This window comes from Canis lupus, chromosome 12 (genome assembly GCF_003254725.2).
Source record: "Canis lupus dingo isolate Sandy chromosome 12, ASM325472v2, whole genome shotgun sequence".
Classification (NCBI taxonomy): domain Eukaryota; kingdom Metazoa; phylum Chordata; class Mammalia; order Carnivora; family Canidae; genus Canis; species Canis lupus.
In genome coordinates this window covers 58,894,777-58,920,775 of record NC_064254.1, presented here as the reverse complement: position 1 = coordinate 58,920,775, position 25,999 = coordinate 58,894,777, and the positions used below count along the sequence as shown (strand labels likewise).

Sequence of the window (25,999 nt, the reverse complement as noted above, 5' to 3'; positions counted from 1 at the left end):
TTATATTTTGACTTATTAAAGAAGCAGAATTTCATGAATAAATGTTTAAAGTGGTAGTTTTAAACCCCCTATGTTCTATTTAAAAAAAATCTTTAGATTGAGCTATTAGTGTATTAAACGTATTTCTTCTCATTGAGCCTTCATAATTAATGATTTCAAGAGGCCCTTAATTTAGAGAAAAATGGTCATTTTTTCATATAATTCTTCTGAAGACCAACTTTTTCCAAAATAAAAATGTTATTTCTTATTATTTTTAATGAATACATTTTTTAACAGTACTTTGGGAAATGGAAGCAAGCATTAATGTCTTTGCCATTTTTGTCAAATGTATACCTTGTTTATTAGCTTATCTTGAAGAGAAATATTTTAGATTACAGCTTAAAACCACATTGATATCTTGACAGAACTAAAAAGTTTGTCAACATAGAGAAATGAGATTGCAATATCTACTTACACTTACATACTCATTGAATTGGATCTTTCTGCTTTTCTTCAATCAAATATGCCAAATATGATATCTAGAATCTCAAAATATGTAGAAATGTTCAGTGCTTTAATTTTAAAATATACGCTAACATCATCACTACTAGATCTCTTTGACTGCAGTACTTAATTTTAACATGCGTTAACATTATATTTTAATGCTCATTTAATCACTTCTCTGTTGAGTGGCCAAGCACATATCACCCTATTTATATAATTAGTTGACTTCTGACTACACTTTAAAAAGCAGTTAAATGCACCACCGTGACATCTCAGTTGATATTAGAAATGTATGATGTAACCTCAATGATTCCCAGTTCTTTTTGGCTGAGTGTATGTGTGGCCACCCTGTTGAGGCTAAATCAAACAAGAAAATTCTTCACATTTCACAGAAGTGAATCATCATAATTTAGCATTGTCAGTATATACCAGAATGTTTATTTTTTAGCTTCTATTAAGAATATGTCTATGCTTTGATTAGCATTGCAAGTTAAAACTTCCTCCCTTCTTGAGTTTTCAGTGCTACAGAAAATTTAGGAGATTATGATATGCTATAGAGAATTTAGGCAGTCAGCTCTCAATTACATATCTATTAAATTAGAACTGTGGGACTAAGATAATATTTTAAAAATACATTTTTAAGTACAATTTTGGGGAAGAGAATTCTCTATACTTTCTCTCTTGAAACTGTGCTACAAAGATCTCACTCAGGATACAGACCACCATGTCCTTCCAGATTTTTTTTTCCTCCTTATTCAGACTTCAAATGGGTAGAATCCTCTTTAATGAAATAATCCTAGAATAAAGCTGCCATCCAGGTTTCTAACTGATACCTTTCTGGATTGTGGGAAAATACAATGTCTGTCAAGTTCAAGAGCATATAGCTTTATTTCTCTAAATAATTTTAACTATCTAATCTCCTAGAGCTCTAGTTTATAGAATGAGATACAACTGAATTTGTTTGTTCCTGTGTTTTCTCAGCACAGTTCTTTTTTTTACCCAGGCATTCTCTGATTTGAAATTTCCACCTAAGTTTCTTCCGATAATTATTTTAAGTTTATTTTAGTTTACATTGGGTAAATAAATAGCTCACTCAACGATTATGGTTTGGTTAGTTTTCTAACAGATCAAAGGAAATTTGTTATTGGTAACCATTTTAGTATTGCAATTTTGCAGGTGGTTTTCCTTTTTCTACAGATTAGGGTAGATTTAATTTTCTTCTACACCAGGCATCTTTTCATATACCTGTCATTCAGATTACTTTTCTGATTAGAAAAGAGAGATATATGTAGCATTATAGTTGGTATATGAGGAACTCTCCCAGAAAAGCATCCAATATATCAATATTATAAATGTGGTAATGGGGGGAGGGAAGACCTGTAACTAGTACATAAAAATTGATATTAAGCTTTTTTCCCCTCCAATGAATCAAGGATTGTTATCATTTTTCCTGAGAGAGAGTGTTCAGTATTTTGCATTTTTTCCAGTTATTGTATAGCAGTACCTGTTTCATCTTTTCAGAATTACTGGATCTTCAGCCTTTACCAATCACAGCTTTGGGATGTGAAGCATATGAAGCACTGTACAACTTTAGCCACTTTAACCCTGTGCAGACACAAATATTTCATACACTGTATCACACGGACTGTAATGTCCTACTTGGAGCACCCACGGGATCAGGAAAAACCGTTGCTGCCGAATTAGCTATCTTCAGAGTCTTCAACAAGTACCCTACTTCAAAGGTCTGTTTGAAGGAGTCACATGCTTACATTAAATTAGGAAACGCAGTTCATAATCTGTAAACTAGCAAGTTCTAAACACACAGCAGGACTCAGTGAGTAGATTTGTCACTCTCTCAGTGAATTTTCTGGAGGGACGAGATTGGTATTAGAATAACTGGCCAGAAAAAAAAAATTATATTAATCTTTGGAGTCCTCTAGTTAGGTTTCTAATGTACATGTTAGTTTCCACATGTCCTTTCCTTATTGTAAGATACCTAATTCATAGCCATATTTATAAGATAAAGACTTTTAAACAAATCCTTTTGCTATAAAGAAATGCTAGTACAGTTTGATTATACACATGAGATACAGAGGCAGTTTTTATTCCACATTTCTGCAAATGGCCAAATTATTAATGTAAAATAATGTGATAAGTCAGATAAGTATTGATTTTATGCTTTCTTGAAATGTGAAGTACATACAGTTTAGAAGGACTATTTTTCAAGAGAGCTAATTCATACATTGTGATTGGAATTACATGGTATTTTCCTCATCTTGTATTATTTTAGAAATGCTTTAACTTCTTTTTTCAGTGATTTTCTATTAGTGACTTTCCTTCCCTACTTAACGTGAAGTCTTCCTAATTCTGAGTATATTTTGTGGTTATCAATATATTATAAGACATACAACAGGAGAGCTCTACTCTAAATTTGAAACATTTTAATAAGAAGGAATTTTTTTTCACTGAACAATCTACAGTATTAAAGACCAGTTGCTGTTGTTGTTATTAAAAGGGTAGAACACCTAAAATGTGTGACTGTCATCTTTTATAAAATCTGCATTAAAATTTAAACAACCATATTTATCTCTCTTTAGAATTTCAAAAGTAGTAACTTTTTTCATTCAGATAATTCTTGATCATAATACCAGGGAAAACTTTCTTTTCATCAGAATATGAATACCTACAGAAAATACCTTCAGTTTTTTTTTAATATTTAAAATTTTCTATGTCAGCTTTTTTATGTTGTATTTCTGTCCTACTTTGGATAAAGGTAGTTTGAACAAGTTAATGACTTTTCTCATTAATTTAAAATTTTAAGCTTTTCAGTAATAAAAGAAACGTTTTAAAACTACACTATCATATATAGATGGAGTTTACCTTTATTTGAAAACAATGTCCCTGAGTTCATGAGATCTTTTTACCCTCCCCTTCCCTTTCAGGCAGTATATATTGCACCCTTAAAGGCCCTGGTACGTGAAAGAATGGATGACTGGAAAGTAAGGATAGAGGAAAAACTTGGTAAAAAGTAAGTTCTTGCTTATTCAGAAACCATGCTTTGAATAACCTAAAAAGAACAACAAATAAAAGATTTGCATAAACCTGTTGAATGCCTTTACAATGATCTTCATAGGCTTTTATTCTAAAGGAATTGTGATGAATGTTAAAATGTTATCAATATTCCCATTGTTTTAATATTGGAAAATGAATGTCCTTAAATTATTTAATATGAATGTTTTTGCTTGGCAAGATAATTTTTCAAAATTTCTAAATTCTCGGGGGATCCCTGGGTGGCTCAGCGGTTTAGCACCTGCCTTCAGTCCAGGGCATGATCCTGGAGTCTCAGGATCGAGTTCCACATCAGGTTCCCTGCATGGAACCTGCTTCTCCCTCTGCCTATGTCTCTCTCTGCCTCTCTCTCTCTCTCTCTCTCTCTCTCTGTCTCTCATGAATAAATAAATAAAATCTTCAAAAAAAATAATAAAAATAAACAGATACATTTTTAAATTCTAAAACAAAAGAAGTTTTGTCTCTTTACTTTTCTTTCATATCATTCAGAGTGTCTCCCAGAAACCACGTAGAGGGCATTTGACATGTAAACAATTAATAGAAAAACAGAAATTCATAAAGAACATGACTTTTAAAAAAATATTTTAATATTGCACAAGATTATTAATTGTGGGATTGTTTTTAATAGCAAGATTGCAGGTAACCTTAGTACCCAGTAGAACATGACTAAATAAATTGTGGTACATTTACAGAATGCAAAATATTGTATTGTTCTATAAAGAATGAACTTTTTATATACTGAAAGAATGATCTCCAGTGATACTATAGAAAATGTTTTTAAGTAAAGCATTCTATCTTTTTTTTTAATGGTAAAGAATATAAATGTGTGGTTGCTTTAGAACAAGAACCAGGTGACTAGAGGATAGACATGTTACAGAGACTGTTCACCACACATTCACTGAACCCATATGAATATATTACATATTCATAAATTGTAAAAATAAAAAATGAATAAAAATAAGCAAAAGCTTTGGGAACACTTTACTTGGGGAAACTAATCTTGCCCTTTTTTTGTTCTTTGAGGATTAAGACAGATGCTAAAATTATTTAGTGATTACCTGAAATTTAGAGTTGGCCTCCAGATTACCCTCTTTCTCTCTATAAAACTGGGGTCTTCTTTTTTTTTTTTTTTTAAGATTTAATTTACTTATTCATGAGAGACACAGATTGAGAGAGAGACAGACAGACAGACACAGGCAGAGGGAGAAGCAGGCTCCATGCAAGGAGCCTGACATGGGACTCGATCCCGGGTCTCCAGGATCACGCCCTGGGCCGAAGGTGGTGCTAAACCACTGAGCCACCCAGACTGCCCCAAAAACTGGGGTTCCTTAGAATGAGGTAGCACATATTTCCCTCAACATATGTTGTTTATGTCCTACTATGTTTGAATTTGCCTGTAAATATCTATAGAAAAAAGAAATGAAGCTTACACATAATTATATTCTTAATGAATGCCTCTTTTTGTCTTAATAAGTTAACACTTTCCCTCATTAGAAAGGTATTTATTCCAACATATGGAGAAGGAAGTATGAGTTCAACACTGTAAAAACACATAGGGCAGAGACTCTGTAAACATAATCATAGCAAAGTTTGACATATCCTCGTAAAAGCTAAATTATCAGTGATTTGAATTTATACATTCTTTTAGAATTCTTAAGAAATGTATTTTGGACTCGACTCACAGAAACTTTCAGAAATGAGAGGGAGAGGGAGATAAAGTAGTGTTAAGCATTATAAATTTTTGTTTTGAAAGGTATTTTTGCTTTTCCAAGGTCATGAGTTATTAGAGAAAGGTATCATTTTTCTTCCCTTCCAGAGTTATTGAACTAACTGGGGATGTGACTCCTGATATGAAATCCATTGCTAAAGCTGACCTTATCGTCACTACTCCAGAGAAGTGGGATGGAGTCAGTAGAAGCTGGCAGAATAGGAACTATGTGAAACAAGTCACTATTCTCATCATAGATGAGATCCATCTGCTTGGTGGGTACCACTGTATATCTGATACCAGTTTGCGCATTTTGACTCTCATACTTGCCGCAGACGGCATCAGGACTTGTTAAATGATTAACATGTATTATTCCTATTTCCCAGGGGAGGAAAGAGGCCCTGTTCTAGAAGTCATTGTATCTCGAACAAATTTCATCTCATCGCACACAGAAAAGCCTGTTAGAATAGTTGGACTATCTACCGCATTAGCTAATGCCAGAGACCTTGCCGACTGGCTCAATATTCATCAGGTACATGGAAGACTGATAAATAGGCATCTAATACAGTGGCTTAGCTGGCTTTATTAAGGATTATTGTAATATTATAAACTTACATACAAAAACTGAAAATGACTTCTTTCTTGTTTTACTCTAGATGGGCTTGTTCAACTTCCGACCATCAGTACGCCCAGTTCCACTGGAAGTTCACATTCAAGGCTTCCCGGGTCAACATTACTGTCCTCGTATGGCCAGTATGAATAAACCTACATTCCAAGGTAAGCTTTAGATCCTTGGAATGAATAGCAGCCATTTTGTATGGGAGACTTTAAGTACACTCTAGGTAATTCAGATTTCTTTGAACGCGTGATACTGCTCCAACTTATACATATGTGTAAAACTTAAGCTTATGCTAAGGCATAAAAATGTTTGTTGAATTAACTATTGAAAATGGAGAAATTTAATAGATGATACTGTCTTGGTAGTAGAAAAAGAAGTATGTATTTTTTTTAAAGTAATTAAATCATTCTTAAAGTTAATCTATTAAGTTATTTTTCTAATGGTAGTAGCTTGAACAAATGATAAATAGGAGCTATAAGTATAGAAAAAAAATCACATAATCTTAATCTTTACCAGAAACCATAAAACTTATAAATTTCAGTCCTTTTTTTTAAACGATGCTTCTGTTTTTGTTTGGTTTTATTTTTTGGTTTTCCCTTCCTAACAAATTAGGCAAACAGGAAAGATTTAAGAATAACACTCCTATTTCATTGAAACATGTTTTGTTTAGGCTACATAAGGAATATTTATTATATCAATTAAAAATAACTTCCAAAATAAATTCTCTAATGTGAACTGCTGTTGATTGTGAGGTGACAGTTGTGAGGTGACTTTTTAGCTGCTGTAATTAGCCTTATGACAGAAGCAAAGTATTGATTGTGAACTAGAGACCAATCTTGGCAGTTCAGATTATTTACACCTCCACAGAAGCATTGTATAAAATCACTAATGAACAATAAATCTGCCGTGAGCTGTTCAGCCACACCTGTTCTTGCAGCAGCAAAAATCCATTAAATGTTGAGGTTTAAAAAAGAGACAGATTCATTCATGATTATGTGTACAAATGATACCAATATTGCACTAATATGTGTATTTTAAACATTGTATTTCTAATATAATTTATCAAAGCATTGTCATTTATATTCTGTAATATTCTGATAAGCCGTGAGTGAAAAATAACATAAATGAGTTTATCTTTCATGGTATGTATTGTGATTGCTTATATTTACTTAGGGAATGGCCAATTGCATACCAATGATTGAAATGAAGCATTTTGTGTTATATAAATCAATAGTAAATAACTGAAACGTATTTCTCTAAATATGATATCAGTATAGTAGCTGTCCTTATAAACTACTTATTATCCTTGTAATGTATCACTATATTTCTTTGAGTTTAGAAATGTGATTTTATCATGGCTTCATTTCTCACTCTTAGGGGCTAAATATAGTCAAGGTCATGTCAACATTTTTGTTATAAACCTAGTTTCTTAATCCATAAAAAGAAATTCTGCAGCTCACATTTCAAACAAGAAATTACAAAAAGGTTGAACTTATTATGTAAACCTTTTAAATATCTCTGTTTTAAGAGACCTGTGTACACATAAGTATAAATTTTACTTGTGCCATCTTATCAGCATTTTGGAGCCAATGTAAAGAAATCTTGTTTCCAATTAGGTCAAATGATTTATGTGGCTCTCTAGGTAATTTTTTCTTTTAGTCCTATGACTCAGGTTTCAAACTATTCATTTCCTCTTCTGTATGTCTACTTTCCATGTGCCATCACTCAGATATAGACTCAGGCATGATATTCTCTTCCACTCTCTTCAGCATTCTCTTCATCTCTCCACTTGAAGCCTTACACATATGTTTGGGAAAAATGGAAAACTTTTGTTTGACTTATCTCTGACTAGTTTATTGATACAAAGTCTCAATTATTCCATCAATGAGTAATGAAAAAATAAAAGGAATTTCTGTGGCTTTTCTTACAGAGTTTTCATCACTCTACATAACTTGACTCTACCTGGACCCCAGGACCAATTAACTCTGTAATATCATTGTTTAGGCGAGCAGAAACACAAATCCAAAAACTCCACCTTAGATTGATTGAATATTTGTATAGAGCTGTTACCTGAAGGGTCTCAGCTTTTCTAAGTGTCACCTGCCTCAGCAGCTCAGAATATAGCTGAGAACTAACACAGTTAAATTTCCCCTGTCCAGGCAATAAACTCCCCCTGAGTGGGTTTATCCTCCTTTCCTTTCCTGTCATTTCTCTAATATTGCTAACAGATCCAAGTAGAATTCATGACCAAGTCAAGAATTCACTTAAATCAATTACATTAAATTTCATTAATCCATTTGATATCCTAATGACATTCAAATTCTGTTATAAGTAACTTACCCTTTTATTTTCCACAACTTTTCAATAGCAATTAGAAGCCATTCTCCAGCCAAACCTGTTTTGATATTTGTCTCATCAAGAAGGCAAACTCGTCTTACTGCTTTGGAACTAATTGCCTTTCTGGCTACTGAAGAAGATCCAAAGCAGTGGTTGAATATGGATGAAAGAGAGGTAAGCAATCTATTTTACTTTTATTTCTTATACATGCCAAGTTATAATATAATGGAAATTACACATTTAATGATGTTTAGTTTTAATCCATACTAAAAATTTAATTTAGCAAGGCAGAAATTTAGAGAAAAAATAGGAAATGCATAATACTGCCACCTTAACACTATTAATATTTTGATGTGTTTTCTTGCAATATTTTCCTGATTAATACTTTTTTTTATATACCCATATTTCATCTCTTCCCTTTAACATCATCACGTATATATATTATAATATTCATATTTGTTTTTCTATTTGAGTGTTCACTGCCCTCATGGAACTTAGAATCAATTTTGCAAAATTAACTTTCTTTAAAATATATAACATGACCATTCTAAAAAATTTAGAAAACACCAAATGTGAAAATTAGAAACCTGTTGTTATCCCGCAATGAAGTAGTAAACATCCTTAAAATTGAAGCAACTGTAATTTTTCATGTCTACACAATTATATTCTACTAATTGGCTATCCCATTAAATAATCGTGCATCATTATCATAGGTTTTTCTTTATTTAGACTTATTTCCTCATTATAAACTTAAAATTAATGAGTCAAATAATATGGATATTCTTATACCTTTTCATATATACTACTAATTATTTTCCAAAAGGGTTGTACCAAATGATGTTCTTACCATTGATACATGTATCATCAGCAGTATATGAGAGTAACAGTTTTACCATATCCTCATTTGTTGTAACTTATTGATATATTATAAGTAAAATATTCCTTATTATTTTAATGTACATCTTGATTTTTGTGTGATTGAACTTTTTTTCATATATTTGTTTACTATTGGTCTTTTTTTTTTGTCTGTTCCTTTGGACTTTTATCTTTTGCAGTGTAGCATTTTTCTTAATAGATTTGTATAAGAGCCTTAGCAAATTAAAACACACAGACAGGGCAGCCCAGGTGGCTCAGCGGTTTAGCACCACCTTCAGTCCAGGGCCTGATCCTGGAGACTCGGGATCGAGTCCCACGTCGGACTCCCTGCATGGAGCCTGCTTCTCCCTCTGCCTGTGTTTCTGCCTCTCTCTCTCTCTCTCTCTTTCTCTCTCTCTCTGTGTGTGTGTATGTCTATCATGAATAAATAAATCTTTAAAAAAGAAAACACACACACACACACACACCCCTCTGAAACTTCATATAACAATCTTTTCCATAAATATTTATTACTACGTACATATACACACATTAGTCCCTCATCTGCTCTTATTAATTTTGCTAATTCCTTGGATGTCTTTTTGTCTTATAGCTTTTTACAAATAGTAGATTTTGCATTTTGGGGTGGCTAGGTGACACAGTTAAGCATCCAACTCTCGGTTTTAGCTTGGGTCATAAAATCAAGCCCCACAAGGGGCTGTGCACTAAGTGCAGAGTATACTTGAGTGTCTCTCTCCTCTCCTTCTCTTTTCTAATGAATAAGTTTAAAAAAAACTTAAAAAAAAAAGTTTTTGCATTTTATATGATACAGTCAGTTAATATGGTACTTTGGTACTTATGGTATTCCTTCTACTACTTATAAATGTAGATATTCCTCTTTCCCTCCATAGATTTATAAATAAATTTATCTTCTGCTTTTCTAGTTTTTTAGAGATATTTTTATTATTGGAATTATGATGAAAAAGTAGGTGAAATCGGTAATAAAATTGTTTCATTGTCTCCCTTCTCTCTCCATAACTGATTGCTTTGCAAATTCAGATTATACCAAAAACCTATAAAGCAGGTCTTCCAGTTGTTGAATCCCCTAATTACCTTAAAATAGGAGGACTTTTTTAACACTTTAATCTTTATAAGAGTTACTTTCCATAGTATCCTGGACTAGAAGCTTAGTGACATTCCTGTTGCTGCTTCTTGCACAGTTCCAGACTGATGTTCTGTGGCAGAGCCAAGTAGGTAGGTGGGTCAGCAAAGGAAAAAAAAAATTAATGCATCTATCTTCTTAACCCAGTAAATCTTCAAAATAAAGTATTAGGAAGCTGGAACACCCCTTCAAGTGTATCATTGATATGAAATCATACTGCAGCATGAGGAAACGTCAAAAGTAATATCCTTCCATATTTCTCATCAAGAAGTGATTTCAAAAGTTTGTGAGCATATACTTCCATGTCCCTTGGATTCTCAGTTTGATAACCACCACTTCCATCATTAACCTCAAACTATTGTTGGGTTTTAACATTACTCTCTCAGCCTTCAAATCCAAGACAGAAATATGAGAAGGCCTGAGCATCACTTTTAAGCATGCAGCAGGGAAAATCTTCCCCTTTTTGGCCTCTATATAGGAGGAAATATTCAGATGCTGGCTGTCTGTGGTGTAGTCTTTTACAAAACTTTAGCTGGTTATATCTAATCGCTCTCTGGTTCTTTTGCAATCCCATCTCAATATTCTCTAGCCAGTAGACTAAATTATAAAGTTCCCTACAACCAACACACACTATATTCAGAAGTGAAGGGAAGAGAAAAGAAAGAAGTGAAACTAGTTAAAAGGTTTTAAGCAACGGAAATTACTTAGTCCAATTTGCATTTTAAGATTACTTTTGCCGCTTAGTGGAAAATGGATCGAAGTGGAGGTTAACCATGGAATTAATGATGAATGGACCTAGGGGCCACCTAGGGTGGTGACAGTGAGAATGGAAAGGTATCTTGGCCTAGATTCAGTAGGTGAGAAATGGAGGTTGGGAAAATAAAAAGAATCAAGAGTGACTCCCCAGTTATTAACTATAAACATCTGAGGAAATAATGGTGTCATTTTATAAATGGGGAGACCTGAAAGTATAGGATGAAAAGGAAGTAGAAGACAGATTTGAGGCCAAGAGGAGGAGAAAAAGAAAAAAGTTATATTTTTTTGTACTTCCAAGACATTCAGGTCAACTAGATATAGGAAGTCTATAAATCCCACAGAGGATATGAAATGAACATATGAACTTGGGAGCGTCATCATAGAAGCAGCCTTTCCACCCAGGTAAGCACAGGAGACTCTGGGACAGTGTTTGGAGAACCAGAGGGCCAGGCGTTGAAAGGAACTCAAGGTAGAGCTTGGGTAGAAAATGAGGAAGCCGGCAGAGAACACTGAGAAGGTAATGTCAGTAAGGAAAGTCATAAAACATTGTAGACAAGATTTTGTGAAGGAGAGGGGGCTTAACTACCTCAAATATTATTGGGAGTTAAGTGAGATGAGCCGAGAAACACCCATGGGATTTAGCACTCAGGCATCCTGAATGAACGTGCCAAGCAGCAACTCTGACCACTCATAATCACAAGTTCAAATTTGGTGGTTTCTCCTAATGACAGTTTTCTTTCCTTTTTTTTTTTTTTTTTTTTTTTAAGATTTTATTAATTTATTTAACACAGAGAGAGCACAAGCAGAGGCAGTGGGAGAGGAAGAAACAGGCTTCCCACTGAGCAGGGAGCCCAATGCAGGGCTCAATCCCAAGATCCTGGGATCATGACCTGAGAAGGCAGAAGTTTAACCTACTGAGCCCCCCAGGCACCCCTAATGACAGTTTTCTATAGTTCTTTTGATTCATTTGGTTTTTCATTGAACATATAAATTGACCTCTTCCTTATAGGTAAGAAGTTAGTACTAGGCTTTGAGAACGGACTCTGAAATTATTGAAAATCAGAAATTAAGTTGAGCTTAATAGAGCGTAACCACATTTTCAACTTGAAAATCTGTTTTATTATCAAACCAAAACAGATTTAGCTTGTGATACAGAAGTCTCATCCCAAGTGCTTTCTATTTTGATCAGGCCACAGACCTCTTAATGACTGACGAGTAGAGAACCTATTAGACTAAGAATATTAAGTATCAAAACAGACATTATCCACAGATTTGCTGAACATTGGACATTTGAATTTAGTTGGTCCTTATAGAATAGTTATGTAATCCAAAGCAGCTACAAGATACAAGGTTTTTTTATTTTGCCATAGTTGATATCATGCATGTCTTAATGAAGAAAGAGGCAAAGGTCTTATGCTTAGTAATAATTGATATGTTTATGGAGTATAGTCCATTAAAGGCTTATATTATGTCATTTAATCATGAATTCTGGGAGGATTGTTCTTGTTATCCCAGTCTTACAGATACAAAAATTGAAACTTGAAAGAATTCAGTAATTTGCCCAATAAAATAAATGGAGATCAGAAACTCCAGACCAAGCCAGCTGACCCAGAAACTTTGTTTTCTCACTCTGCCATACAGTAACTGAAATCTTTGACAACATACTGGCTAGAGAATATGGAAAAGTCACAGCACACATATGTGTTTTGATAAGGATGGGAACATACAGTAAAAACAGAAAAGTCAGTAGCTCCAATATCAAACACAGGCAACCAACAAGAACTATGCCGTCCTCAGTCATGAGTGGTGACATTTTAGTTTATAAAAAAGATACTTTTAGATACTCTTAATTTTTAGGCATAGGACTGGAAATACTCAAATACTAAAGAATAAATACATTTGTTAAACATCTTCATAGCTCCCCAGTTATGTGAGTGCAGTACATAGTTCATTATTTCAGATCCTACCTGTTTTTTTGCCCACAGTCTAAAACAGTAATGCCCAGACTTAAGCCAAATGAATAATTCCATTATTTTAAGTAGTTATTTTAAGTATATCACACTTGTGTGGTAATTAGAAGGTGGCATTGTGGTTGAGACCAGGGACTGGAGCCAGGCCTCCTGGGGTCAATACTGACTGCCCATTACAAGCTACATGACCTTGATGGAGTGTTCAGCCTCTGAGCCTTACCCTTTCATCTATAAAAAATAATAATAATCATCTATCCTTACAGGATTGTTGATAAGTATTAGGTGCAATAAGTTATTTAGTATAGTTAGAATAAGCCTGGAATAGAGGTAAATGTACAATAACTGTTAACTGTTATTACCGTTACAGTATAGCAACATCAAATATGTTTTAAGTAGACAAGTTCTTTTTTTCTGAAATCTCTGTAGTTAAATTTGCTATTATTTTTATAATATTTTGCTTATGTTCCTCCACCAATTTAATTCATATTAATACAGTATTTGTTCCTTAAAATTCTGCTACCGTAGCAAATTAATTTTATAACGTCCTTTTCATCAGCTTCGTTAAAAGCTTTGGAATAGATGGAAATAGTCTCCAAACATGTATTAGAATCTGAACTTTCCAAAAACAGAAATAAGCATAAAATGTATATTCCAGAATAAATATGAAGCACTGACTTGAATTACCTACCAAGAGCATAGTGAGTTAAATTAGAAATATTAATAAGGAAAAATATTTAATATTTCAGCCTACAACCCAGTTTTGAAATTGCTATCATAAGAATTAGGACAAACTAAGTAGCAAACACTGAAAATAGTATTGTTTGTTTAGCAGACAGAGCAGAGATTTACACGTTATTGTTTAGATTTCATTTATATACTTAATTCACATGTAATCATATCCTTAATTATACATATAAATATATTTATGTATTAACAGTATGGTAAATCATTTTCAGGTGTCATTGGGGCTTCAGAGAGGACAACAAGGAATATATTATGACAAGTATTGGCAAAGATTAGAAACTTACTGTCGTTATTTAATTAATACTATTTTAAAATTTCTTTTCCCTTAGTAGATCAGTAGAATGTTCGAAAGTGCTTCTTTAATTTTAGTTTTTTTCCCCTTCAGTGTATGGGGTTTATCATACAGAAGTGTATTTTAAGAAATTAACCCTTGGTAATTATAAGGACATGTTTTAACTTTAACATCTGTACCAGATGTGATATATTTAATTATCTTTATTTTTAAAAAGTCTTCGTAACTTACATTATTCTTCTGTATGCTGCATCTTTTATTGAGCATTTTAGACAATTGATAAGCATTATTCAGTGGCATATGGTCTGAGTCTGACGTGCTTTGAAAAGAGTACAGAGTTTTCTGATAATGAGGATTCTGTGAAAATGGGAAAACCAGCACAACAGATATGCTTTGAGAAAGTATGGGTTTTTAGCATCTTGAAACAATATATCACACTCAAAGGGACAGAATTGGGCTGTACAATCTGTTAGCTCATTCTTGTCCAATCTGGTCTCCTCCTTTCTTTTGGAGCCAGCATTGTCATCAACTCACTGAATTATATTCTGACTGGAATGTATTTCAGGCACAGAGTAATGTATCTACTTAAATGGAATCCTATATTTCTACAAAAGCTTTTGAGTATAATAAATTTAAAATATAAAAAAAATTCTATTAAGTTAAAGTAATTGGTTCAACAGTTTACATATGTGCCTCCTCCCCCATTACCCTAAAAAAAAAAGGCCACTACTTTGAGAAATATAGATCTTTTTTTCTTTTATTTATAATATTGAATAATTTTTTTTATATAACTATCAGGTAGTCAAACATATTTCAAAGATGGTTAGAAAGTTACCTATACATTACAAATGTTGGTTGAATAGAAATGAATTGTGGAATTAAAACTTCGTCCATCAGTGTTTTAATTTTCATAATTATTCTTATTAAAATTCTGTAGCAGCCTTTCTTAGCAAGAATTAAGCTGTAATGTCTTGAGACATCCATTGCATGTAGTAAGTGAACTTTTCTCTTAACCATATAGAACGGTACTATCTTTTGAAAAACTTAAAAAGAATGTAATTCAAATATTTTTTGTGGATTTAATTCCCTCATGGAACCAGGGTTGAGAGTATCTACTCTGTAGTATTCAAGATCACTGGATCTTTTAATTTGAAATATACTAGGTTGTGTAAATGAATTGAGTGTTACATTAGAGCTTTATTATTTTAGGTAAAAGATTAAATGTGATAGTCTTTGTAAAGTGTTAAGCACAATGCCTGACACACAATAAGTACTCAACAAATAATATGTATGACCAAATTTTAATCCTTCATTATCCTAAGTTTCTCAAAAATTTTGCTTGAATTACATCATGATCAGGATGAAACACTTTTAAGTATATAATCTAATGAGAAGTATATAGAATTTAATCAATAATTTATATTTCAAAAAAAAAAAAAAAAAAATAATTTATATTTTCAAATTTAAACAAGCTGTACTGGTAGTATGTTATGCTTAATGACTGAGTAACATTACTATAAATTTTGCTTTTTTATGATGTTCAAATAACTCAGAATTCATCCACAGTAACTATGTAATAAATGAAGTTGTTTTTTGTAATTGTCCTCATGAGGATTTTAGGTCTTTGCCATTTCAGATAGGCAAATAGTTCTTTAATGCATTGATTTATGTGAAAGTGGGGGCAGGGAGAATGAGAAACAGCTTTCCCTGATGGGAAAGGACAGGATATTAATGCCTCACCAAACCTCCTGCCATAGGATTCTTTAGCTCTCCTATAGTAAATGTTACATTTTGAGGGGTATGATCGGCATTGCCATGGAGCACTATAAATTTTACAAGTTTGAAAGTTATACTGTTATTAAATTATAAAATTGAAAAAATAATCCCTGAAATTAATTGTCATGCAAGAATATCAGTACATTAATTCTTGATAGTTTAAATTGAAGATATTTATGCAGTGAACTATTGAACAAAAAAAAATGGATAATAGGCTGTCACTTGAGAATGGCTAACATATAATTTATGAGACAAACAAGCACCTTTCTTTATAGCAAACATTTGTAGTCAACTTACTTATCCTTTGCTAATCTTAAAGGTAAAGTGGATTTGTATTAATGCACTTCCATATTCTTGCTTAACAGTTTATAAAATGAGTATTCAGGAATATCAGGTGACCATACTGTAATTGTGAAGCATAACAAACTGTTTGTATACTGTGTTCAGTTCAGGGAAAGTTGATAACGTGTATATGGTTAAACTATTACTTTGTTTCTATGCAGTGGTTTTATACATTAAGAAGTATTAAGGCAAATTTCATCTTCCTATTTTTTTTGGATTATTAGTGTAAAAACAACTTCTTCCCACATAAAAAAAAATTGGAAAATTTCTCTGACCATTGAAAATACAATGAGTAAGAAAGCAGTTGGAGTGCTTCATGTATGTGTGTATCGTCTTAGGCATTTTTGCTAAACTGCAGCAGCCAGCTGAAGTTTTGTGAGACTTTTGTGAGCTGTTATTGGTTTCTTCACAACCAAGAAAGTAAATATATTGCAAGTATATTTTTGTATATTATAGGCAGTTAATAGTGGAAGGAAAAAAAAAAAGAAATGAGATCTGAAGACAAGATCGGTTTATACTATCTCAGTCTTCAGAAATATAAAAATTATACATGTACCCATTTTGAAGTTTATCCTCCGCTGTTGTATTTATTTATGTATTTATGTGTGTGTCTCTAATGAATAAATAAATAAAATCTTTAAAATAAATAAATAAACAGAAAGAGATTAGGCTTTCTATTTAGTTTTTTACAGGGAGTAAGTTTTATAAGAAAATAAGATTTGCTTCTGTTGCCATAAAATCTGTGTTGCATTAAGTATTTTCCATGTAGAATAGAAAGTGATAGAATATTCAGAGATAATATAAGATACAAGTTTCAGGAATTCTTTAGACATATGAAAACTTAGTGAGCTAAACTGAGGCTGGAAATGAAATAACTGTACTACATAAATAGCTTAACAATACTCTAATAGATAAAGAACCATTACAAACCAATAAGAAAAAATACTATCATGTCCACTTAAAAAATGAAAAGATAATTTACTAAAAAATGCTAGTAAATATGAAAAGTATTTAACTGCACTGTTGATTAAAGAAATGAGAAGTAAACAAAAATATACCAGTTGATTTTTTTAAATAGAGAAGCAGAGGCTCAGAGAGGTTATATGACTTGCCCTGGGTCATTAAGTTCAGTGAGAAAGCCTAAATTTGAGTAATTCCTGACTGTTCAGTGGAATTATGACTGATTTTTTTCCATTAATTTTTTTGTCCATGTTTTTAAAATTTTTAGCACTGAGCCAAAAAGGTGGAAGGTTTTTCTATTATAGAGATGAACAAGACACTGAAAAATTTTAGGCAACATTATATCCTTTTTAATAGTTGTTACTCACTTAAGAAGATATTGCCATTTATCCACAGATTTTTTCCCTTGTTGTATGAGAATAAAATGGATGACATTAAACTTTAATTTATTTAGGATATACATTCTAACTATTCTTTTCCATTAATTCAACTTTAATCATAACTCTAGATAAGGTGTGTATATTTGTTTATGTAGCCTAAGAATCAAAAAACAAAATTAGTCAAATATAATCTTAGTCTGAAAAAAAAATTTTAAGATTTTATTCATTTATTCATGAGAGACACAAAGAGAGAGGCAGAGACATAGGCAGATGGAGAAGCAGGCTTCATGCAAGGAGCTCTATGTGGGACTCGATCCCAGAACCCCGGGATCATGCCCTAAGCCGAAGACAGATGCTCACCCGCTGAGCCACCCAGGCGTTCCTTAGTCTGAAAATTTTAAAGCTAATGAACCTACATCCTGTAATTGTGCTTTTTATTTGCAGATGGAGAACATCATTGGAACACTAAGAGATTCCAACCTGAAGCTGACACTTGCTTTTGGAATAGGAATGCATCATGCTGGACTACATGAGAGGGACCGAAAAACAGTAGAGGAGCTGTTTGTAAACTGCAAAGTTCAGGTATTTTATTTTTCATAAACAGATATTCAAATGTAACTTAATAGTTATGTTTTAGTTAAATTTATTTTATTTTCTAGGTTCTGATCGCTACAAGTACATTAGCATGGGGTGTAAACTTTCCAGCTCATTTAGTAATTATTAAGGGAACAGAATATTATGATGGAAAAACAAGACGTTATGTGGATTTTCCCATTACAGGTAATTTTTTTTAAATTTACAGATACATTAAGCTTCTATTTTAGCCTTAATCTGAATTTTCATGGATTGAATTGTAGAGATTGATCTCATTTGAACATATGATGAGCAAATTGTAAATTTTTGTTTCAACACAAATACTGTTCAAAGTACTGAGCTGTTTTATTTACTTTTACTTACCTAATTTGTTAATAAATTTCAAAAGCATAACTAATGGTTTCAAATTCACAAAAAGATAAAGAGTACTGGTTAGCAGCAATTAGCAACTTTATAAATTATAGTTAAACATTATACTATTTAAATCTGTTTCACTAGAAATACTTCATGGCACTTCTAGAACCAAAGGGTTTGTTGCTACGATTTATCCATAAACATTTCTATTAACGTATTTTAAAACTTGATAAAAGCATTGTCAGTAAGTTCTGAAGAGGGAAATATACTGTGTATATTTACACTCAGTGATTACATGTAAAATCTGTATTATTTCTAAATCATTTCTTACCTCAGAGATTGCTGCAGTATAAAAGAAAAAACATTTATACCTAAGTCGGAAGAGAGTAAGGCCTAAATGAACTCATGGGGTCCATTCCTAGAGAAAAATAATCAAATGAATCTGCTGAAGAGATTTACCCATATATGTCTTACTTTTTCATGTTTAATTAAAATAGTAATAACTTTTTTTTTAGGATTTTATTTGAGAGAGAGCGCACAAACACACACACAGTTGGTGAGGCAAGGGAAAACGGAGAGAATCACAGGGAGACTCCATGCTAACCTTGGAGCCTAATGTGGGCCTCTGTCCCATTACCATGAAATCACACCCTGAACTGAAACCAAAAGTTGGACACTTAACCAACTGATCCACCTAGGGGCCCCTAGTAGTAACCCTTAAACAGCATTTTTAAGCATTTAACTGAAGGAACCTTATCATTCTTACTTTTCCAAACAGGAAGAGAGTCCGTTGTGGGGATTCAGTTTTCTATCATAATAAATCAATTAATTATTAGGGAACTCAACAGTAGATATCAGAGATAATATGTACACTCTTAATATATTCTATATCCTTTGTTATTTTGTTGTGTTGTCAAACCATGCTATAATCACTTAATATACCTTGTGCTATCTCCCACATTGTGTAATATCTCCTGTTCTCTTTTTTATAGATGTACTCCAGATGATGGGGCGTGCTGGGAGGCCTCAGTTTGATGACCAAGGCAAAGCTGTAATTCTGGTTCATGACATAAAGAAAGACTTTTACAAAAAATTTCTTTATGAACCTTTTCCAGTAGAGTCAAGGTAAATTTTGCTCTAAATTAACTTAAATGGATTCATGTCATAGCAAGTATTAATATTTATGTCATGATATTTGATTAGATAAAAAATCAGTAAAAGTTCTAGTTCAAAAGAATTATCTGAAATGAAACAATTATCACTAGAAGACAGAATTCAATTATAATTTCATTTTACAAAAACCTTTTAAAAGAAGCAGGTAGTTCAGGGTTGAATCACATGGACTCTGTAGCCAGGCAACCCAGGTTCATATTTGAGCTCTACTACTTACTTCCTTGATCTTCAGCAAGTCATTTGATTCCTCAGTGCCTTAGTGCACCTATTTGTAAAAGAAGATAATAGCAACACTAGCTATCTAATAGGTTACTTATAATGATCAAATATGTAGTATTTATAACAGTCTATCATAGTAAGCATTTAGTAAAGTTTTCATGTGTGTTTTTGTACTATCATTAATAAAGAAATATCCGAAATAAAGGGACTTGTAACGAATAATTTAGGTTACTGGTTTATTTCAGCCCAGTAACTACCCCTTTGACAAAGGCTTCCCTCATTTTCTTAGCAGAATATAGCATTTCTCCCTCAGATTTATATATTTTTCATTTAAAACATTATCACTTACTATCTTTTATCATCTTTTTTGAATATACTGTATTCTAACGGTAAAAGATAACACGTTTCTAATCGATAATGTAGTTATTGGAGTTCTTATTCTAAGTGCTAATGTTCATTTTTTTAAGTTTAGAAATACAAAAACATGGATGCAGTTAACACTGTGCTAAGAGAAAATTTATGTTAAGAGATATATATGTTATGTATTTATATAAGTATACATAGTAAGGCACATAATGTGTCTGAAAAGAAAACATGAATAATGATCTAAGTATCCATCTCAAAAATTTGGCAAAAAATTAACAAGTTGAACTCAAAAGAAAGGAGGAGAACGATAAGAGCAAGAATCAAAGAATTGAAACCAAATATACATTAGAAAAGCATCAACAAAGTCAAAAGTTGATTCTTTGAAAAGAAGAATGAAATCAATGAATCTTTAAATCTGATCAAAAAAGAGAGAGAATGAACAAAATAATATTAAGAATGAAAAGTTCACAAGCTTTAAAAAATATTATGAAAAACATCATGGAAATAATTTTAAAATTTAGATCAAATGATAAAATGAATTTTAAAAACTTACCAAACTGACATAAAAAGAAATAGAAAATCTAAATGGTCTGTTACTTATCAAAGCAATTGAATCTGAAATTTAAAATCTTTTCTCAAAGACATCTTCTGACTCACGTGCTTTACTAGTGAATTCTTCATAACATTAAGGATGAAATAACATCAGTCTTAAATGAACTTTCCCTAATAGTAGAGAAAATAAGACTATTTGCCAATTTATTTAATAAGATCAGAGTAGCTTTGACACCAAAACCTTATAAGAAATATACCAAAAAGCAAGATTAACAAACCTGTACTGGATATAGATATAGAAATCCTAAACAAAACATTAGCAAAGCAAATTATGTGTAATTTATTTCATAAATGTGAAGTTGATTTTTTATTTGAAAATAAATTACTATATGGAATATTACTCAGCCATCCAAAAATAATGAAATCTTGCCATTTGCAGTGATGCAGATGTAACTAGAGGATGTTATACTAAGCAAAATAACTCAATCAAAGAAAGACAGTTATTACCTGATTTCATGCATATGTAGAATTTAAGAAACAAAAGAGAGGATTATAGAGGAAGAGAGGAAAAAATTAAAACAAGACAAAGTCAGAGAGGGAGACAAACCATAAGAGACTCTTAATCATTTAAAAAAAGAGAGAGAGACTCTTAATCATAGGAAACAAACAGAGGGTTGCTAGAGGGGAGGAGATGGAGTTAACTGGGTGATGTACATTAAGGAGGGCACATGATGTAATGAGCTCTGGGTATTATATAAGACTGATGAATCACTAAACTCCATCTCTGAAACCAATAATATATTACATGTTAATTGAATTCAAATAAAATTTTAAAAAACAAAAACAAATTACTATAATTTACTACATTAGGAGAAAAATCATGTGATTATTTCATAGATTAAAAAAAAGAAGCATTTGAAAAAAAAAAAAAAAAAAAAAGAAGCATTTGAAAAAATTCCACACCCATCCATAATAAAAAACTCTTAGCAAATACGAATATAAGGAAATGTCCTTAATCAAGAGTAAATCCACTGTAAACATCATAGTTAATAATGAAATAATGAAAGTTTTCCCTTTGAGATAGGGAATGATACAGGAGTATTGTTCTCCCCACTTCCAGTAAGCATTGTGCTAGAAGCCCAAACTACTGCAATAAGGTAAGGAACAAATAAGAGCCAGAATATCCTTTTGAACAATGGTAGTGACTAAATAGCACAAAAGGAAGGCTTCTGGAGAACTAGTGATATTTGATCTTAGTGTTGGTTACGTAGGTCTCTTCACATTGTGAAAATTACTTGAGTTATACATGCATGATTTATGTAATTTTCTATATGTATATTTCAGTAGTTAACTAAAAATGTTAATTTTATACCTTAATATGACTATTATTAATATTTACCTGTCACAGAGTATTCCATAGTTTATATATTAACTTTTTATTAATGAACCTTTTGAAAGTTTCCTATTTTTTTCTTCTTACATATAATGTTGCATTGAAATAATTTGCTTTCCTACTTTCATCTATAAATGTTTTTCTGGCAGGATAGTGAAAAGTGAAACTGCTGGGTCATAGTAATCATTCAAATAGATAATATAAGTTGCTCTCTCAATTGACGATATAGATTTATGCTCTGCTACTGGTGAATTGAGAGTAATATAGAAACTTGTGTTGTTGTTTTTTTTAATCTCTCATTTTTTTTGCCATTTTCTCATGTTCTTAAAACATCCTTTGAAAAACCATTTTTAATACCTGCATATTTTCTCCCATGTATCATAATTTATTTAGCCTTTTGTTGTTGTTGGACACTGCTTCCTTTTTTTGCATTTTACATAATAAACTAAAATGAACGTTATGTTATGCTATTCTTTGCACACATCTGATCATCTTTGTATACCTTACAACATCCGGTATAATTAAATTTCATATGACTAGGAACTTAACACTCACTGAGTAAATGAAAGGAATATATATCTTTACTCTCTCCTGTCATCCCTTTCTTGCCAACTCTCTCTTCATTGGCCTCAATATTATTCCATACTAACTCCAGTATCCCATAAGTATACTCTTCCCTACTCTGTAAGTTATATCTTCTGTTGCCCACTCTTAACCTTTCTCCTCCTAGCTCTCATCTTCTCCTGAAAGTTACTGGCTACCTTCCATCAGCCTGCTATGTGAGATAAAATGTGTTTCGTTTAATGTTCATGTATGTTTCCCATGTCTTGTTCACTAATGTAGCTTATTGGGAGTGCTCTCTGACCATTTAAATGCGGAGATTGCTGGTGGTACCATTACATCTAAGCAAGATGCAATGGATTATATCACCTGGACCTACTTTTTCCGACGTCTTATCATGAACCCCAGGTAAGTGCTGAGCAACTGTATATCATGCTGTTTTGCACAGAAAGAAATTATATTTGAAAGTAATAATCCCTAAATTTCAGTACCTAACAAAAAAGTCAGAACTTTGGGCATTCTAGGCATATGAATTTTCCGAGAGAATCACATGATATCTCTGATATCACACTATATTATATTTGAAAATGAATAATGGTATGTATTATTACTTAGCTTATTTTAGTTAACTTAGGATATCCTTGAGGAGTTTGCTCTGTAGTTAGGGAGACAGGACACCTGAATTCATTAAGAAATGTGCTAAACTAAATGGTAGTTACTGCCTTAGGAACAGTTGGAATTTAAAGATGAGTGAGGCTTGTGAAGTTGTAGAGGGAAGACTTTGTGAGGTATTTGTAATGGTTAATAGGGACGCTGCAGGAAGAGATAAAATTAGGACAGTTGCGGTAGAATGTCTTTTACTTTCAGGCAGTTTAGAAGATCTTCATTCAGCACCTATTTGTCAAATGTTATATAGATTTTGAGGGTAAAAATTAGTGTACATTATCCCCTATCTTCAATGGCTGATCTTTTAATGTGGGTAAAGCTGTATAAATGATTACAGTATAAATCATAAGTGCTGTGATAGAACTGTATTAAGCCTATGAAAGTAAAATCTTCACAGAGAGATAATACTTCAACGAATTTTGAATCTGGAACAGGAGTAGAAAAGGTAAGAGGCCCAGAAATACTATATAGGCATAGGCCCTCATGGCTTGAAAGGACATTTGTAGAGTGCCAGGAAGTTTGATGTGGCCAGAGCTTGTCTTGAGTAGAAAGTGGTCCAAGCACCAGAGAGTAAATGGCCCATATGTCATGCTTAGGAGTTTACATCTGATCCTATTGGCAGCGGTGAGTTTTTAAACATGGTTTAACATTCCCCAAATTAAGGTTGGTTTTGTTTCAATCCTTATGACACTGTGGTAGGGAATGAGCTGGACTGAGGAGACATTTAAAGCAGGAAGACCAGTTAAGAAACTGTTTAATAAGAAAGGTGAATAGTACCTTAACAGTTGCAGAAGGAATGGAAGGAGGGCCAGAGATGGGGAACATTGCTGATATATTAGGAAATCTCAAGGCATTGTAAGGTCTTAAACAGAGAGATCATGATGCAGATGTTATTACCAAATCTTACCTGTTGGTACCTTAAGAAATTTGTTTCTTATTTCAGCCAACATTTGCACTCACATAGATAGGAATTTGAAAATATGGTGACATTTTTCTGTTTCCTCAACTCTGAGGGCCTCTGGATTAAATTCAAGATAATCGTTTGGAAATTTGACTGCAGGATTAGTGAGGTAGTCATCCAGGACTGCGACTTTACCATAGTAAATAGATCTCAAGATTAGAATTGTGGAAGGGTATACTAGGATACACTTTACATGTACTCTGGTCCAACCTTCTTGTCTGATACTGAAGAAAGGGCGATTGGAAACTTCAAGTGCCTTGCTCTGGATCCCAAAACTACTTTGACATAAAGCCAGGACTTAACATAAGTTTTCTGACTCAAGTCTTTTTTTAGAGGAACAAGTGGGTTGGGTGTGTAACTATAGATGTATTTCTTGTTCTTACATCATAAAAGATAGAAGCAATTAATATGGTGGAGTGAGATTTGAACATGGAATCAGAACACTAATTCCTGTTTAGCACTACCCTTTACTAACTGTTTAACTTGGAGTTACTTCACCTCTCAGCTTCCCTTTCTTCATGTAAAAGGCGAGTAATAGCCTGCCTCCCTCATAGGATCATGTTAAAAACCAAATACATGCGTTAAAGTCTGAGTTTTGTATTAATTATGAAGAACATAATTAATGTTGATTGGTAGGCTGTTATTCCTGTACTGCCTTTCAGTTGCTTTACTGGTCATACCACCCTGTAGAATCTAGCTTAGAGACTAAAAACCTAATCATTTGTCAGCTTTTCTGACTAGCAAACGGAATAATTCTCTGCATTCTTTAAACTGGTTCAAATTGGATTCAAAGTTAAATTAAGTTCCTTTGCAAATTAGAGTTCTTTCCTGAATCTACAGATACACTGAACTTTTTGAGTGTGTCTACTTTTCTTAAACTTAAAAAAAAAAAGCAAATTTTAACTTCCAATGAGAAACAATTTGAGACTTTAAAAAAAATTACAAAATAATACAAATACTGTATATCCTGTACCCAGCTTCCTCAAATGTTAACATCTTACATGACCATAGGCACAGTTATCCAAACCAGAAAATTAACATTTAGGTAATACTATTACCTAATCTACAAACTTTATTCAGATTTTGTCAGTTGTCCCACTCATGTCCTTTTCTGTCCAGGATCCAATTTAGTATCCTGCATTGCATTTAGCTCTGTCTCCTTAATTCATGCTAATGTGTGACATTTCTTCAGTATTTGCCTACTAGAACCTTGACATGTTAGAAGAATACTGGCCAGGTGTTTTGCAGATTGTTCTTCAGTTTGGGTGTGACAGAAGTTTTCTCATCCCTAAATTTAAGTTTTGCCTTTTTTGGAAAGAATACTATACAAGTGATGTTGTGCTCTTCTTAGTGCATAACAGAGAGCTGCCCTCTATATTTAAAATACCACCTGAAAAAAATAAAATAAAATAAAATATCACCTGAATGTGAAAGGCCCCAAAATACACTATTCCACTTTGCTCTCTATCAAGTTAACAGTCTTTTCTCCAGCTGCCTGCTGAATGGTACCACATAAACTTCCCAACATTATTCCAAACCCACTGTGTCTAAAACTGAACTCATCATACATCAGTATCTTCCTGTAATCTTTTTCACTTTTGTTAATATTATCACTCTGCATCAGTTTACATTGACATCAAACTTCAAATTTGCTTTTATTTTTTTCTTCTCCCACTTTCTTAATTCTTCAACTGCTTAGCCTACTTT

General features: G+C 32.6%; 1 protein-coding gene across 8 annotated transcripts in view; it reads left to right on the top strand.

Moving 5' to 3' along the window:
* Positions 1-25,999, top strand: part of ASCC3 (activating signal cointegrator 1 complex subunit 3) — a 335,684-nt gene that overhangs the window by 225,258 nt on the left and 84,427 nt on the right. For all 8 annotated transcript variants that reach the window (XM_025444816.3, XM_025444818.3, XM_025444817.3 and 5 more), the window contains 10 exons: positions 2,005-2,225; positions 3,426-3,511; positions 5,369-5,535; positions 5,647-5,792; positions 5,917-6,037; positions 8,248-8,390; positions 17,898-18,035; positions 18,113-18,233; positions 19,394-19,526; positions 22,948-23,073. In XM_025444816.3, coding sequence (XP_025300601.1) covers positions 2,005-2,225; positions 3,426-3,511; positions 5,369-5,535; positions 5,647-5,792; positions 5,917-6,037; positions 8,248-8,390; positions 17,898-18,035; positions 18,113-18,233; positions 19,394-19,526; positions 22,948-23,073 — 1,402 coding nt within the window. The remainder of the gene's footprint in view (positions 1-2,004; positions 2,226-3,425; positions 3,512-5,368; positions 5,536-5,646; positions 5,793-5,916; positions 6,038-8,247; positions 8,391-17,897; positions 18,036-18,112; positions 18,234-19,393; positions 19,527-22,947; positions 23,074-25,999) is intronic.